The following is an 18,721-nucleotide window of genomic DNA, read 5'->3' on the forward strand; positions in this document are numbered from 1 at the left end:
TGTAGTATATTTGCTTGTTTTTAACAACATTTGGGAAGAAGCATCTGTCTGACGTGGTCCTTTCATTGTTTATTCAAGTAGAGAGGACATCTACAGTATGTCCTGTTTGTTAAATGCGTCCACTTTCAGTATAATGCCTCCTAAGTGTTACTATGAAGATCTGTCATCCCACAGACAAACTGCCTGCAGTACTTGGATGCCCGCAATACCCCTTTGCTGGACCACTCTGCTCCATTTGTGGCCCGAGCACTTCGTATTAGCAGCAGCTTAACCGTCCTCCACCTTGAGAACACCAGCATCTCTGGGAGACCTCTGATGTTGCTGGGTGAGTATCTGTTTCCAGCAATACAGTGATTGTTATCAGTGGGTAAACTATCCATCGTCCCTCTCACTACAAGTAATGGTTGACCCAGTGTTACCTGAATTTAGCCCCTCTTGCTTATAGTTTGCAGAAGAGAGCACTGCCAGGATACCTGGGCGGTATAGTGACACACACAGCTCGGTGTACATGTACTGTATGAGGTACCTGATTGGACAGGAGCAGCGTGCAATCCGCACAGCTATCAAATAAATAAATAATACCACAACCTTAGCAGCCTATGGGGCAGATTTATTAAGCTTGGTGAAGTGATAAAGTGGAAGGTGATAAAGCACCAGCCAGTCAGCTCCTAACTGGCATTTTTCAAACCCAGCCTGTGACATGGCAGTTAGGATCTGATTGGCTGGTCCTTTATCACCTTGCACTTTATCACTTCATTGAGCTTAATAAATCTGTCCCTATGTGAGTATGACTTCAGCCACCTGTGTCTGGCAGCGCTCTCCGTGCCGACAAGTACTGTAGAATATAGGCTGGGAGTCTGGTGCCAGACCCCCACACTGCATGGAGGTGTGAACTCGTTTTACCATGCATCCATTCTACAGTGTACAGTAGACATTAATTATGTGCTGTGCACCAGTATTCAGGACAGTGCAGCCGATGAGACTTCCCTGGGAATTGTACAGCAGCTTTTATTACTGGATATTAGTGAATTGATTTGCTGCATTGTTATGAATATTGATACCACAAAATAAATGACTTGTCTCTAAAAGTGATGGGTAAATACCTACTTAGCAGAATTAGAATCTGTGTCTTGCAAAGTTTCCAGAATTGCATTGTTTTGGTAAATAATCATTGATGTTCTTTTAATTATTATTATTATTATTATTATTATTATTATTATTATTATTATTATTTTAAAAGAATTTGCAGTGTCGGCTATATTGATTTAATGCTTCTTTCCTAGGTTTTCATTCAACTGTGTAGCAATGGTGACACCTGCAGGCAAGATACAGATACTGCAAAATATAATTATTTAATGATAGAAACGTAGAATTTGATTGTGGATAAGAACCATTGGCCCATCTAATCTGCCCCTTATGTTTGGAACTTTTAAATTAGAACATGTGTTTTAAAACATAAATACTTTGACTATTAAAGTGTTTATCTAATCACATTTTAGCTATACTTAGCCAAGGATTTCTCCTTTTAAATGCTAATGGTCGCTTAACTATAACTGGCTGGGCCAATCTAGACCTTATGTCACTGTGGCAGAAACGCCATCTTTGTGCATTAACAGAAGATTTGTTGCAATTGTATAAATTGTGGAGTTTATTGAAATGAGATCAGGTGATCAGTGTCCAGGAGTTTACAACCCACATAGTAACATAGTGCACATAGAGCCATGATGTCATTGCAAGCTACTGTAATACAACCTACAGTACTACACATTCCAAGATGCATTGCGCTTAGTAGTAATCTCATTACTACAAAGCTCTAGAAGGCCTTCTGTCACTTCATGCGTGCTGAGTACTGATCACATCTCCAGCAGCAGCAGGAAGGCGGGGGTGCTTATTGTCTTAGTTGAGTGAACAGTGGTCACTGGGAGCAGGATCCAGCAGGAATACCAGAGTAAGGGCATTCTGGGTAAATAAAATAATTATAACACCAAGTTGGTCCCTGTTTATTAAACTAATAACACGTGTTGACCAAGTTATTTGTATGTCAAACTAAGACATTTAAAATGTTTTATTTAATTTGATTAATTAATACTTTTGCTCCCTCTTTCCAATGTTCCTCGTTCCCAGCCACAGCGCTGAAGATGAACATAGTGTTACGGGAGCTGTACCTCGCTGACAACCGTCTCAACAGCCTGCAGGACTCTGCTCAGCTGGGAAATGTATTAAAGTTCAACAGCTGCATACAGATCCTGGACTTACGGAACAACCACATTATGGATTCTGGTGAGTGAGACTCTGTGCTCTTACCAGGAGCACAGACGTTATCAAAAGCCAACATTTCCATGTCTTAAGGGCCTGTAACATGCTTTAAGCTGGCTACACACTAGAGAGATGTATCGTTCATTCTAGCAACGAGCGATATATCAGTAGTTCATCAGCGGGTGTCTGCATCCGATATGTCTGTGAACAACGTCGTTCAGACATATCCGGTCAGACCTGCAGCACAGCTGATGCCGATATCACCTGCAAGTGTCTACAGGCGATACGCTGACCGTCCGTACGCTGGCTGCTGGGACCACCCACACTGTAATCGCAGCTGGGCGGGCAAATTCAAATGCCAGCCCAGTAGTAACGTCTGGCCCGACATATGAAGCAGCCGATAGGTAACTGTGTAGACCTTACCTAATCTACCACTCTGCCGGCATGACAGCCAGTCAGCTGTTTTGTCTTTGTAGTGTGTACCCAGCCTTGATGACATCAAGGCCAATTTATCCACCAACCCACAAGTAAAGTTTATAAAAAGAGAACCGCTTAAAATCCCCCTATAACTCAGGGGTTAATTGGTGCCATGACTCTGTTAATGCACGAATCAATTAACTTTTCACGGATTTTGTGCGTTACCCGCCTGTTAACAAGCTATTTCAACAGGCGTTATGAAGGCTGTCGAGGGAAAGTGAGAGTGCAATTGAATAGCGGCTACATCCCATTTTCACCCGTGGTAATTTACCGCGGGTAATTGAAATCCCCCTCTCAATCTCAATAGTTAAATTAATGTATTTGATCAATTAAAGAGACACCTGTCTATAATAAAATCCAGCAGGCCTTTTATATAAACATTACAAGCTATAACAAACAAATATGAAAACAACCAGGAATGAGCTGCAAGTGAGGGCTTAGGAGCCCGCATGTGGACCAGTGATCGCAAAAACGCGCTATAGCGCGTATTTTACTCGAAAATAGCTCCCTAGGACTCATGTTTACGAAATCAGTGGGTCCCACAGGTTGCGCTCTAATCTGGCTGTGTGTGTCCTGCCTGCTCCCGTGCCGCAGCCAATCACCACCTGCATGCTGTCTGTTCCCAACCAATCATCATGCTGCCTGTACTGTCGCCCCAGCCAGCCAATCACCGTTGCACAAAACTGTGCCTGTAGCCTCCGCTCAGCGCGACTCATGATCCCTGCAGCTGCTTACCCGTGTTGAGTGCCGGCTCCCTGTTGCTGCCGGGATCGCTGATGCGCCGGTCCCTGCTGTGACTCCTCCACACTGCCGCCACCTCCGCTGTTGCTCTGCCTGCTGCAGTAGGCTGCTTTCCGCGTATGTCTCGGAGGTGTACTGCCTGTAACCCACCTGCCACTGAGGCTGCCATTCCAACAACGCTGGTGTTCCTGCCATCGTCCTGCAGTTTGCAGCGACCCCCTGTGCTTCTGGATGCTTCTCTAGCTTTGAGAACCGCTGCTTCCCCACAGAAGTCAGCCCCCCACCCCCAACCTGTAGAAGGACCCACAGAATCTCTTTGCCGGGTGAGTGCCTTTATTAGGGTAAAGGTGAACAAATAGTCTGGGGTGCAGCAAGATTTAAATAAGGGTAATTGTTTAATATTTATAGTTTAAACGAAGTGTGTGTTAATACAGGTAAGAGATGTGGCGTAGAAATAGTACATATAAAAGTGTAACATGTAAGTACATAGAAAAGGAAATAAAAATCAAAGTAAAAATAAAATCTGTAAAAACTGTTTTTTGTACCACAGTGTCAAGGAAATAATGTACAATGTAAAAGTACAGTATACAGGCAGTTTTTCAGTTGGGTTGGTATTGGGAAACCGGCGCTTGGGATTCTGGAGGTCACCATACCGACCCTGGGATCCTGGTCTTCAGATTGCCATTGGGGTAGGGGGGTGGAGCTGCGAGCGCAACGAAGCCCCTTGTGAGCTCAGTGGCTCGCTGCGTTCGCCACAGGTTCTATTCTCACTCTATGGGACACCCACGAGTGAGAATAGTCCCTGTTAGTTGGCATGCCGACTGTCGGTCAGGATAGAGATAGGGATTCTGGTGTCAGTATAGTGACCATGGGGATCTCGACCGCTGGTCACATTATTACATCCCTTGCAGTCCATAAAGATTAGTTTTGAAATGAAGAGAGCAGCATAGGTAGTTAGTGGTGACTGATGGTTCTGCTCCTAATATGTTAATGCAGAGTAATACTAATATGGGCACTTACATCTTCCCGGTGGGGGTTAGCAGCCCAAGTTCATAATGCAATAGTTCAGTGGATCCTTTTGTCTCTATCCATCTCTATGGATTTGGTTTGAGCGGCGTGTTTCAAACCCGGATGCTCTGATCTCTGCAAGACGCTAGCGCTACACTGCAGGAGTCGCTGCACACAGGCACCTGTGTAACAACATCATTGCCTTTGGGAAGAGACGCCACTCAAACCAAAACCACACAGATGGATAGAGATAAAAGGATCCACTGAACTATTGTATTATGAACTTGGGCTGCTAACCTCCGCCGGGGAGATGTAAGTGCCCATATTAGTACTACTCTACATTAACATATTAGAAGCAGGACCATCAATCACCACTAACTACTGTACCTATACTGCTCTCTCCATTAGAAAACTAATCTTTATGGACTACAAAACTACCTGTATTCTGTACTTTTACATTGTGTATTATTTCTTTGACACTGTGGTACCAAAAACTGTTTTTACTGTTTTTATTTTATTTTGACTGATTTTTATTCCCTTTTATAACTACTTACATGTTACACTTTTATATGTACTATTTCTATGCCACATCTGTTACCTGTACTACACATACTTTGTTTAAACTATAAATATTAAACCACTACCCTTATCCAAATCTTGCACCCCAGTTGTTTTTTTCACCTTTACCCATTGCATCATTGGAAAATAGGATTCAAATTTTCCAAATGATCCAAGGTTGTACAGATTTTTCACATTCCACAATTCCACACTTCAGTAGGGAGTGCAGAACACAATACCCAACTACATACAGAGTGCCTATATTAACTGTGCACCCTTGCACCTTGCTTGGCACTATCCTATACCTCCACACAAACTCACTGCCTCCTGAATGTTTGTATGTCAGCTATCCACCCCTACCTGCCCCTAACGCACTCCTTGCCCCAGCTGCTATCTACTCTTACCCCCTCCCTGACCCTAGCACTGCCTGTCCTAAACCCCCACCTTGCCCTAGAACTGCCCCAACTGCTTTATGTCCCTACCACCAGCACTACCTGCCCCTAAACCTCCCCTTGCCCACACCCCCATTGTTTTTCCAGCTTCTATCTATACTTATTTCCTTCCTACCACCAGCGCTGACTGCTCCTAACCCCCTCCTTGCCTCAGTACTGCCCCACCTGATATCTAAACGTATCCCCCCTTCCTACCCCAACTGCCACTTGCCCTTACCCCACCCCCTCTATCCCCTCCCTGCCCAAACTGCTCCCTGCCTCAACTACCATCTCAACACCAACTGCTGCCTGCCCTTAACCCCTTTCCACCATCTGTTACCTGCACCCAGCACTGCCCAAGCTGCCACCTGATCCCAGCACTTTCCCCAACTGCTGTCTCCCGCCACCTTTCCCCCTGCCCGCAGACCACTGCACGTGTTGGCTATGTGAGATAAAGGCAAAGTAATTCTAAGCATTTTTTGTACTGGAGAATATGAGTGTGACTTCCGGCATGTGGGGTGGTCTGATGCTATATGGGAAACTGATTAGCATAATACGTGATGGGACCCAGAAACAGTGGAGCAGGACCCCAGTTTTCTAAAGTGAGGGGTCCCTGGGACCCACAATTTTTTTCGCTGATCGCGATCACTGTGGACCCATGACAGTCAGTTGCACATCACTGTTCTATTAGTGTCATTTTGGAATAGGAAGGGAGCGGGAGCAGGGCAGCAGTTCTGCTGTCTCATAGTTTATAGAGATGGTGGAATATTGGGCCAGTGATGGTACAAGAAGCATAACTGAAAGTCAGTGTTTTGCACCTTCATTTGTCCTTTGAACAGTGGCTCTTTAGCAGTTTTTATAGAGGCCATTTGTGCCTTATGGTATTTATTCTCATGTGGTTTCCTATCTGTTCCACTTTAGAAGGTCATTATGTGATTCATAGTCCACCAAAATATCACCTACTTTACCTTACTTACACCTCTTTATTTCCAGGCCTAGCTTACATCTGTGAGGGGCTGAAGGAGCAGCGCCACGGATTGGTCACGTTGGTTCTCTGGAACAACCAGTTGACTCATGCTGGCATGGTGTATATGAGTATGTGCTTGGTAAGACTTGGTTACATTTGCCTGGTGGCTTCTCAGTTATTAACAAAGTCTTGTATGGGGGGGAAAGGGCATGGAGATCTTCTTCTTTGAAAAATCTTATAGGTTTCGGATGCTTCAATGGATGTACAGACCATATATATAGTGGTCTAGCGTGGCATAGAGTAAAAGCGCTGTGATAGACAGTACATCCATTCAAGCTCCGGAGATCTATAACATCTTCCAAGTTCTTTTGCTGTCCTGAATGCCCTTGGCGCTGCCCATAATCTGTTTTCTTATCTTCGCTCATCTACTACACAGTCCACACCAGCAGCATTTGTCTTCTCAAACAATATTCCTTTTCTCTCTCTCTTTTTTTTTTTTTTTCTCAGCCTCACACTCAGAATTTAGAAACTTTGAACCTTGGTCACAATGCTATTGGCAACGAAGGTGTCCGCCATCTCAAGAATGGCCTAATTGGAAATCGTAGTGTCCTGCGCCTTGGCTTGGCATCTGCCAAACTTACCTGTGAAGGTATTGTCCACTCGGTGTACTTGGGCTGGGCTATTCCTGGGTCTGCATTGTGGCATGTGACTTGCTTATATAGGGGGAGATATAAAACTAAACATTATCTTGATGTAAATGGAATTACAAAAAGGATTGATAACACCACGAACAAGTCAGGATATTAGACATCAAAAACAGTAACGATACCAAACACCGTGATTTCAAGTCTAAGTACCCACAGGATTTACTCAACTGTAATAGTGAAAATGTTACCACCATTTGTGGGTAAGAGACCATGGGCCGGAAGTAATGGAGTGCAAGACTTTTTTTAAAGCAGCAATTATTTACAAGGCAAAACCACGTTACACCTCCATTCCGAGGAGTGACAGTGGAGGGAATAGGAAAGAGACCTAAGAATCACAGGTAAGTTTAACTTACTGGAAAACTCCACCCAAAAATATATTTCCTGGATCACCAGCAAGGGTAGACAGACAGAGGTTCACCCCTTTCCTCTTTAGTGCCTTTGGCACATTTAGTCCCTGGGGACCTACAACTGCTGATTGAAAGAGGATTTACACTTACTCCTAGACATGTAGTGGGGAGGTGGGCGTGCATTTTTTCCTTGCTTGGTATATAGCAATAGCAAACTGGGAGGAGCAAATGCACTGGAGGCAGTATGGATGGTGTAATAGCATTACTGCCTCACAGCAGAGACGACTTTGCGACTTTAGCGATTAGTCAAAGTAATACAATAAATAAAAAGGAAAAACAATTGGTAATTATGGGGGTCATTCGGAGTTGATCGCTCGCTAGCTGCTTTTAGCAGCAGTGCAAACGCTAAGCCGCCGCCCTCTGGGACTGTATTTTAGCTTAGCAGAAGTGCGAACGAAAGGATCGCAGCGCAGCTACAAAAAAAGATTGTGCAGTTTCAGAGTAGATCTAAACTTAATCCTAGCTTGCGATCACTTCAGACTGTTTAGTTCCTGTTTTGACGTCACAAACACGCCCTGTATTCGGCCAGCCACTCCTGCGTTTTTATCTGGCACGCATGCGTTGTTCAGCACACTCCCCGAAAACGCTCAGTTACCACCAAGAAACACCCACTTCCTGTCAATCACTCAACGATCAGCAGTGCGACTGAAAAGCGTCCCTAGACCTTGTGAGAAAGTACGTCGGCTTTTGTGAAAGTATGACGCGCGTGCGCAGTGCGCACCATGCGCATGCGCAGAAAAGCCGATTTTTTTTTTGCCTGATCGCTGCGCTGCGAACAACGGCAGCTAGCGTTCAACTCGGAATGACCCCCTTTATCGGTAATGTTGGGTATGTTGACATGCCAAAAGATAACTATTTGGACAGATGAACTTTCTTCTATATAGAGCTTTATCTGACCATAATCTTCCTACACCCCTACTCTGTAATGTTGTGACCATGTATGCTTGTACCAATCAATGGAGCTAGCAGTGCCAAATGCTCTGTATTGCTGCTAGCATCCTAATGCTGATTGGTTATATTTCTGTTCCTGCCCCAAACATATTCTGCATGTTTGTATGTAATCATGTTTTAAGATTGAATGCAATAGGTGGTCTAATCCTGGCTAAAAGCATCTAAAAACAAACAGAGTATTGATAGCAGTCTGGATGCCTACTCCTATTGGCACACAGACCATTTTTTTTATTTCATCCAATGGGGTACATTAGGGCTATGGGTATAATGGAGCTGCAGGAGTCCTAGGCACCAAAGAGGTAACTTGTTTGGGATCCGCAAAGATCTTCCTCCCATATACCCCGCCTGAAGCCAGAGAAGCCATTTTTTCTGTGCCTCATGGAACTTTTCTGTTTTTTTACATTTTACCTCTGGATCTGGGTCGTCTGTGTTATACATGCAACAGATGGCTCCTCCATCACCCTCTGCCGGCGGGCTAACAGTGGAGTCAGTGTCACTGCTTACCTCTTCACGGATGCAAGGAACCAGCCACGGCCGGACAAGGGAGCAAGTAAGCACCAGGGGGCAGATGTATTAACCTGGAGAAGGCATAAGGAAGTGATAAACCAGTGATATGTGCAAGGTGATAAAGGCATCAGCTAATCAGATCCTAACTGTTAATTTACATATTGGAGCTGATTGGCTAGTGTCTTTATCACCTTGCACATATCACTGGTTTATCACTTCCTTATGCCTTCTCCAGGTTAATACATCTGCCCCCAGGATTGGGTTCTTCTAGCCACCAATGTCAGTCTTCGTGAGTTGGGAGCCATCAAACCTTTCAGGCAGGTGGATGGTTCAGTAGGTGAGCCTATGATCAGTATCCTGGAACTTTAAACATGCTACCATTTTTTGTTAGGCATGGCCCTTCCTTCAGCATGAGGGAATCCAAAATTGGGAGGCGGGCTTTCTCAGCAGGCAAGTCACCTATCAGGTGAATGTTCCAGATGCTGGTCCGTCGCTGGGGCTTCCTCGCTTCGGCTCCTGCACCAGAGACTGGGGAGCTTTTTGGTGGATGCACTTGCAGTACTGTGGACCTACCCGCTTGTGTACTTCTTTCCTCCATGTCCTCTCCTTCCGCAGGTCTTTCATAAGTTGAAGCAGGAGGGCGTTACAGCTGTTCTCATTGTACCGGATTGGCTACAGAGGGACGGGTACGCAGACCTACACAGTCTATCGCAACCCCGTGGTGCCTTCCTCTTTGGCCAGATCTTCTATCACACGGGCCGTGTCTTCACTCCAACCTCGCCCGTCTAGCGTTAACGGGGGGCCTATTGAAACCACAATCCTAAAGGCCAGAAGTTTCTCGGATTCTGTTATCCAGACCATGCTCAGGAGACCTTTCTCTGCAAGGATTTATTATCGTGTATGGTGGGCCTATATTTATTGGTGTTCGGCCTGCGGTTGGGATTCTCTGTTGTTTCTCCTTTCCAGGGTCTTGTCCTGCTTGCAGGCGAGCTTGGATGTGGGCCTTTGCCTTGTGTTTCTTATGGTCCAGGTGTCAGCCTTTTCGGTCTTATTCCAAAGCAGGGTAGCTTGTTTACCCACTATTCAGTCCTTCCTGCAGGTGGTCTTTTACGTTCAGCCCCCATTTTTCCCCCTGGTGACTCCGTGGGACCTGACTTTGGGGTTAAGGGCTCTGCAGGCATTTCCCTTGCACCGTTAGACTCCGTTGATCTACATTGGCTCATGTGGAAAACATTATTTTTGCTAGCTGTCATTTCGGCCCACAGTGTTTCAGACTTGGGTACGTCGTCCAACCATTCACCCTTGCTTGTTTTCCACCTTGACTGCACTGTCCTCCGTACCTGTCTGGGCTATATCCTTAGGTAGTCTCACGTTTCCATATCAATCAGGAGATCATGGGCCCTCATTCCGAGTTGTTCGCTCGCAAGCTGCTTTTAGCAGCATTGCACACGCTAAGCCGCCGCCTACTGGGAGTGAATCTTAGCTTAGTAAAATTGCGAACGAAAGATTCGCAATATTGCGAAAAGATTTATCTGTGCAGTTTCCGAGTAGCTCGAGACTTACTCTTCCAGTGCGATCAGTTTAGTGCTTGTCGTTTCTGGTTTGACGTCACAAACACACCCAGCGTTCGCCCAGACACTCCCCCGTTTCTCCAGCCACTCCCGCGTTTTTCCCAGAAACGTTAGCGTTTTTTCACACACTCCCATAAAACAGCCAGTTTTTGCCCAGAAACACCCACTTCCTGTCAATCACACTCCGATCACCAGAACGAAGAAAAAACCTCGTAATGCCGTGAGTAAAATACCAAACTTCTTAGCAAATTTACTTGGTGCAGTCGCAGTGCGAACATTGCGCATGCGCAATTAGCAGAAAATCGCTGCGATGCGAAGAAAATTACCGAGCGAACAACTCGGAATGAGGGCCATGGTTCCTTCCCTTTCAGCTATGGATACTACTGACTCGATTGGCACTTATGTTGAACGGACCAAAGATATTAGCAAGTCGGACTGTTTGTCCTTTTATGTTTTCCACAGGCGTGGCTGACCAGCTAGTTGTGCCTTACGATTCACCGGGCCCTACTTTTGGCAAAGAAACTGGTCTGGGCCTTGGTGAGGGCTTTTTCCACTAGGTCTGTAGGGGCCTTTTGGGCAGTTCTAGTGAGAGTTTAGAAACACTTATACCCCTTTCAGACAGAAGAAGAAATTGCCGGGTCAAGCATGTGGACCCGGTAATATGCTAAGTCAACCCGGGTCCTCCTTCTGTGTGAAAAAAAAAAGGTCAACCCAGGTCGAAAATCCTGGGACTTAGACCCGGTGCTTGACAAGGGCAAAGTCCCGGGATGTTTGACCTGGGTTGACCTTTTCCCACAGAAGAAGGACTCGGGTTGTCCTTGCAAATTACTGGATCCAAATGCTTGACCCAGCAATTTACTCTTCTGTCTGAAAGGGGATACAGGGCTGGGACCGGAAACCAAGCCGTGCTTCAAATGCTGAGTAAAAGGCTGGTCTTCTACCTCTTTCTGTCTGCAAGAGGTATAAGAAATTGGAATAACAAAGAAGGGGATTTTTGTCTTATCTGTAATCCTTATGTCTGAATCCATGGGGGGGGAACTGGGCGCCCTGGCTAGCTGAGGGGTGCACAGTTCTGGCATATGCTTTCAACAAAGTTTAGTCTGCCTGGTTTTCCCTCTCCTGTTCCCTGGGCTTGTTAAGTTTAACTGGTTTCGCAGGATTCAGGTCGGGTAAAGGGGAGGAGAAGCCTGTGCTGCTCCCAAAGAAGTTAACTATTTTGTGCCCAGGACTCCTGCTGCTACACTGTACCCATAGTCCCAGTTAAACAAAGGATTTTACATGTAAGACAAAAATCCCCTTATTTGTTATCCAATTTCTTAGTGTGTATAACCAGTACACTGTAGATATGCAATAAACTGTAACATATGAAAAATAAGTAAAATTCACATAGTTTACACACAGTTCCCAGCATATCTCTTGTTGTATCGACCCACTGGCGTCAGAAGGGGGGTGCAGCCCGCACCTGGGTGTCACCAGCCGAGGGGTGACACCTAAGTGACGGCTCCTGCTCAGTGACAGGAGCTATGTGCTGCACTGTAACATTACAGTGCAGCAACCCGTCTCCTGTCACTGAGCAGGAGCCGGCACTGCTGAAAGAGCACTCCCCGGGGCAGCCCGCTCCTCCTGGACCCCCAGCGTGATGAAAACGGGGGTCGGGATGGCTAGCCACGCCCCCGTCCCGTGAAGCCACGCCCCACCCCGCAAAGCCACGTCCCTTTTTAAACCCGCCGCACCGGGTGTAAAGAGGCAGAGCGAGGCCTCTGTATCAACCATTAATAAAGGGCAATATTCGTTTTCATACTTATTGTTATTTATTATTTTGTTTGTTTTATATATTTTTTACTTCAGCTAGGACATCCATATAGTCTCCCATTTTTTTATACATTAAGTTTCGCATTGCCGATGATAATCTGTCACATACAGTAGGTATGTCACTCCTTTTATCTACTCTCCAGGTGCAGTGGCTGTAGCGGAATTTGTGGCTGAATCCCCTCGGTTACTTCGCCTTGACTTAAGGGAGAATGAAATTAAGACTGGGGGGTTGATGGCCCTCTCATTGGCTCTTCGTGTCAACCAATCCCTACTCAGGCTGGATTTGGACAGAGAACCAAAGAAAGAGGCGGTGAGGGCTAATGGCATGCCCCTTATTTATCAATGGCATTGGTTTCTCTCTAATCAGATATGATCTGTTTTTCTTTTATTTACGTTGGGAGTAATAAAAAAAAACATTAAAAAACCCACAAAAATAAACACAATAGGGGTTTCAATATTGAGCATAGATATGCAAATTGCTCCTCATAATTACTATTTGTCTTACTGAACATTCAGAGCTACTGCTTAAAAGCCTAGATAAAACAACTGTAGCTAGTAAACTAGTGGATTTGAAAGAATAATTAGGTAAATGAGGCTTAGAAGGAGAACAATATAACTCGCTGCCAACAACTCCTTAATTGAGGATTAGATCCCTTTTTGTTTACAAGGCAGTGTTACTGTTATAGCAATACATTAAAGGGTGTGTTTCTAATTTTAGTCAGTCTCCCTCATAACAAAATATCAAGTATACATTGAGATTAATTAAAAAAAAAAAACTTCCTTACTTGACATTCTCCTATTAGCTGTCCAACTGTTACTCAATGTTTTCCTCAGGTTAAGAGCTTTATTGAAACGCAAAAGGCATTGTTAACAGAGATTCAGAATGGTTGCCGGAGAAACTTTGTTTTAGCCAAAGAGAAGGAAGAACGTCTCCAGCAGTCAACTTCAATGGCAGAGATTGCCAGTACTGCCGAAGAAGAGGAAACGAATACGGCACCTGAGGAGATTATCCCCCCCTGTGAAGATTCCAGCACTGCCACTGAGGATAGCATACCTCCTTCATCTGAAAAAGATGAAGAAGAGACTACTCCTGCTCCAGAACCACAGGGGCAGGAGTCGGACTCTGATACAGAGGATGAAGTGGAGGAGGAGCAGCAAACCGTAGCAAAGCCAGTAGAAAGCCCTGTTCAGAGTGCTCCAGCTCCGGTGGCAGCTCCGGTGGCGGTGTCAAGCCCTGGTAGAGGCCACAAGGTCTTCTTAGTCACTCGCGTGGAGAATCCAAGTACAGTGGAAGGAGGAAAAGGAGCCCAGGAGGTTAAAGCATCCTCATTGGCAGCAGAGGCTTTGCCAGGGGGTCCTGCCTTAGTCAATGGACTTGAGGAGGAGTTTGAAAGGGCCGCAACATTCTGTGATAACAAGGGTAGGTTTAATTCAAGTTATCTGTCATTGTAGAAATTTATAACAATGAGATAACAAAATATTGTCTTCTATAGTCATCAAGAATGGTTACTGTTTTATATATAGTTACTGTTTTATTTCCTTTACCGTTTCTCTGTAGACATTTTTTTTTCGTGCCAATCATTTTCAGACCACCAGTACATAACACCGTTTGTTTCCAACTCAATCGTTTAACAAGAAGTGTAATTTCAACTTGTTATCAGTATCTATTGGCTATCTGCCCAAAGTATTAATTGTATAAGAGGGGGCCGTCTGCCTACCTGGCTGTGCACACAGAACGGCCATCTACCACTCTCAAACTTGAGTCTTGATTCAGAAAGACGTTGCATTGTTCAAGATTTACCTTATTTCTCATTTTATGCAGATTCTCATGGCACATATAGTGATACAGAGTTGGAGGATTTACTAAGAGATGCCTCCACAGAACCAGACCCAACTCTGAACATGATAACACTATAAGGTATTTATATCTATCTATATTGTGGTTTAATGTAATTTAAAGGATAATAATAACACTCACACAATGTAGACAAAAGTGATTGGACACTGACCGCAAAGTGAACTGCAGACACCATTCTTGACAAACGGTTCAAATATTCCTGGACAACAGCAGGCAGTAGGTTTTGCCATTCCATCTTAAGTACAGTGACCAACTGCAACACTGAAGAAAGTTAAGTTGGTCTAGAACACACCAGTCACTCCAATTTGTCCTAGAGTCTTCAGTGGGACTCTGAGCCTGCCAGTCCATGCAGGTTACCGAATTTTCTGCATGGATAATCCAGCGTCACCATGGAAACATGGCATTCTATGATGATCCCCTTTTCAAACTCTAGAGGGGCAGATGTATTACCCTGGAGAAGGCATAAGGAAGTGATAAACCAGTGATAAATGCAAGGTGATAAACGCACCAGCCAATCACCTCCTAACTGTTAATTTACATATTGGAGCTGATTGGCTGGTGCGTCTATCACCTTGCATTTATCACTGGTTTATCACTTCCTTATGCCATCTCCAGGTTAATACATCTGCCCCTCTGTTAGCTCCTTCCGGCAAGCCATTTTGTTAGCAAATGAGCCAATCAGTACCCCTCTACCCATTTTATACCTTCATGAACAACTGTCTGCTGCACCATTCCACTTGCGTTGCAAGGCGGGGATGGGGGGAATTCATTCACTTTAATCTACATAGTGTGTGTGTGTGTGTGTGTGTGTGTGTGTGTGTGTGTGTGTGTGTGTGTGTGTGTGTGTGTGTAAGCGAGTGTAAGGAATCAGAAGCTGGTACCTCTGATGCTGATCATGTAGGACTTTGAAAGATTGAAAACTAGAACATATTTGCCATCTTACAGGCAGCAAGTGAAACAAGTAGAGAATGGGTGTTATGTGGCAGGAATGGGGCTGGCTAGGTAACAGCCCGGCAGCTGCATTTTGTTGCAGCAGCAAACGGTGCAGTTATGTGAGTTTCTGTGGTATAAATAATTGTAATAAACATGAGACCTAAATCCAAGTGAGAACAGCTTCAGCCTTCACATTCACTTACATGTAATTCCGCAGGAGCAGATAAATATTCTTGTTTCGATAGCTTAAGCCATGTAATTTTTACTTTTTGTAGGATTGATACTTCCAGGCCTTTGGGTTCTGACTTCTGCATACCCTGAATCCGCTTTACACCCCCATTGATCTCGCCTTAAGAAATGGGGTCCGGTAGGATCACATTACACGGGTTCACCTTTTGAGGACGTTCAACTGATCTTAAATTTGCTTCCCCATATGATGGCAATAAGGGCAGCCACCGTTCCTGCAGGTAATGGAATTTGCACAGTGTAAACCTAAAGCTCACTAAGTTCATGCTGGGACTCCCCAGATGAAGGTTTTTCAGAAAGAAGATGCAACTTTACAGTTTCCTGGAGAATTGATGTTCTTCACTTACACTGGACTGTTACTGTTTTGGTGGGGTTTTTCCCCGACGAGGGCTGTTATGGACATATAAACTGACCCACATGATTCTTCACACTCTGTGGAACCTCCAGTAACCTACAGTGTAAAACACAAATGGGTCACCTTATTTAGATCCAGCTGATTGTGTTACACCTCTGGATACAGAATTCACTACACTACTCACCTGAAGATTGTGCCGTGTGGCATTGAAACGATCTGACTCTATTTCTCCTCAAAACTCTCTTCATTCTGTAAGGCCCGGACATTATAGGGTTATATATGGGTTTATGCATATGGAGGTAGCAAATTCTCATCTTCACAGCATTATTTTGAACGACTGGCCCTCCTACTTCAAGCCATGCAATGGTATTGGCCTCTGTAGGTGTCTACCTGTTCCAATATCTGTTTAACCCATTTGAGGCTTCTAGATTTTCTAGACTGGTCAGTTGGTTTATTTACTTACCAGAGCATGTTCCTCTTGACACTCTCCTCTGATAAGGACCATATTTCCTGAGTCCTAATGACCTCAACCCCACCTAGAATGTTTCTGTCACTTCTTGTTTATCACATTTACTGTTATCATTTGAGATGTAATAAATAGCAATCCTGTTCACCGGAAAGATCTAGTAGTTAGAAAATTTCATAGAGCTACAAGTACTATAAGGGGCTTTTGGTGGTACTTGGCATTTTATGGTGACCCTGTGATTTTTGCCCACACACTTCCCTACATCAGGTATTTTCAGGACCATGGACAGGCTTATAAAGGAATTATGACCCGTCGCCTACACACCTGGGTTCTTGTGATTTTCAAACAGAACATCAAGTGAGTATGGTGTAGGCCTAGTCAACCTGGTGCTGGTCAGCAGCTGCTGAGCAAGTTACACAGCAACCAGAGGTCTTAAAGTTTCCCAAGTCTGTTATAGAGGAAGTCATGAGTGGGAGGACGGACATGTTGAATTTGTAGATTTATAGTTCTACATATCAAATTTCCTTTCTTGTTGACTCTCATAGATGTCTTCAATGATAATTTGCGATATGCATTTTCTAGCCATTCTTAGGACTATATTAAGTATGCCTAATTAATTAGTTATAGTTCTTGATAGCCACAAACAGATCATATTTTAAAGCTTGGATTCCAAATGACCCAATTATCATTTTTGTTACCACCGCAGTTAAGTAAGGAGATTTAATGGTAAACATTTATCAAAACTAGTGCACAGACATCTGTCAAAAAAATAAAAATAAAGGAAAGCTATATAGCATAGCAACCAGTCAGTCTGAAATGTGTATAGTGTAATTTACGAAATGAGAGCAATAGTCTTATTGGTTGCTATGTGTTATACCTATTTCCAGTTACATTAGTTCCAGATGTTATAAAGTTCCCACGTATTGTCCCCTTGGCAGTCATAATAAACTGGTGTTGGAATGGGATCATTTTGCACTTTATTTGTGCTACCAGTACATCATGTGAGCTTAGGGACACAATTACTCTTATCTCTGTAGTGCAGGACACAACAAGATAACTCCTTCTGTGCAGTGGGAAGAGCCATGTTGTTTTTGGCCGTAGTATGGAACTGCACTTTGGTTCCAGATAGCCTGTGCTGTACATGTTAGAGGTGTGATGTCAGAGGCACTACACATATATGTTGGGTTTTCTTTCTTACATATAATGTTGTGTGGGAACGAAGAGGCTGAGATTCTGGTTCCATTTTTACCCCTCGTGCTACTTTTTTTTTTTTTTTTTGCTATCCACAGACGCAGGTCTTTTGAGAAGGTGACAGTCCGTCACCGCAAGACCCTAACTGCAGTATGAGAAAAGATTCACAATGAAATGCATCTCTCTTCTAAATAAACTGCAAGGGAGTGAGAAACAAACATTTAAAGTGTATTTGTTACTTATACCAAATGGAGACAGCCATTTTGCTGGCTGAGCCAGCACTCTTGGGCAAACAGCTTGTCATTTCACATTGTATGGTCAGGAATGTTGGCCAGAGAATGCCTCCATGGGTGGGAGTGACGTATGTACTTTAAGATGCCGACATGTTTACAGAAATCATTTTTATTTGTAATTTATTGTACAAATCCATATTTATATAAGTCTGTGTGTATGGATATATTAGAAAAGAGCACACAGATTCATCTATTTTAACCCTTCCCTTTTATTGACTAAGAAATGGCTGCCCTCCATTCATTTGTCTACATATTATAAACTGCAGTTAAAATCGGCCTCAACGGTATTATATGGGGAAAAGCAAACCTGACAAATGTGCAATACAATTCCCTGTAACTGTGCCCCACACTACAATGCTTTGCCTACACTTCTCCTCAACTGTATGGTCACCCCTTATATACATCCTACAAATATGTGCTGTGTTTTAAAAGGGTTTTCTTCCTATTGTCAAATAAAATGATTTCTTATGTCTTACTGTGTCTTCCTATATTATATCAAAGGGATTGCTATAGTTTGGTAATGTCTAAAGATTTGTGCAAGGGCCCTACACTGTATATATGTAGATACCACTCCCATTTCAAACTCTTAGGGCACATACTATTTTTACACGTAAGAGGAGTGAAGCAGTTATTTCCCTTGTGGTGGATAACACGGAGAAGTACCTGAAATGGAAGTAATCTCCCTGTGGGCTGTACAGTACAAGGAAGTACCCAAAATGGAAGCAATCTCCTTGTGGGCTGTACAGTACAAGGAAGTACCTGAAATGGATTTCAAACCTCTTCCTGTGTGTGATGTGTACAATATGAGGTAGGACCTGAAATGGGAGGCAGCCTCTCCCTGTGAGGTGTACAATATGCAGAAATACCTGAAATTGGAGGCAGCCACTCCCTGTGAGGTGCACAATATGAGGAAGTACTTGCAATGGGTGGCAGCCTCTTCCTGTGGGGTGTACAATGCAAGGAAGTGTCCGAAATGGGTGGCAGAC

At 44.1% G+C, this 18,721-nt stretch overlaps 1 protein-coding gene across 1 annotated transcript in view; it reads left to right on the forward strand.

Moving 5' to 3' along the window:
- PPP1R37 (protein phosphatase 1 regulatory subunit 37) overlaps positions 1-18,207 on the forward strand; it is a 113,710-nt gene extending 95,503 nt beyond the window's left edge. Inside the window, exons 6-13 of the mRNA XM_063937595.1 lie at positions 175-325; positions 2,125-2,280; positions 6,465-6,577; positions 6,946-7,087; positions 12,537-12,703; positions 13,228-13,813; positions 14,216-14,311; positions 15,460-18,207. Coding sequence (XP_063793665.1) covers positions 175-325; positions 2,125-2,280; positions 6,465-6,577; positions 6,946-7,087; positions 12,537-12,703; positions 13,228-13,813; positions 14,216-14,310 — 1,410 coding nt within the window. The 3' untranslated portion in view covers position 14,311; positions 15,460-18,207. The remainder of the gene's footprint in view (positions 1-174; positions 326-2,124; positions 2,281-6,464; positions 6,578-6,945; positions 7,088-12,536; positions 12,704-13,227; positions 13,814-14,215; positions 14,312-15,459) is intronic.
- Positions 18,208-18,721: the final 514 nt, after the last annotated feature.

The sequence above is a fragment of the Pseudophryne corroboree genome, chromosome 8 (genome assembly GCF_028390025.1).
Source record: "Pseudophryne corroboree isolate aPseCor3 chromosome 8, aPseCor3.hap2, whole genome shotgun sequence".
NCBI classification, from domain to species: Eukaryota; Metazoa; Chordata; class Amphibia; order Anura; family Myobatrachidae; genus Pseudophryne; species Pseudophryne corroboree.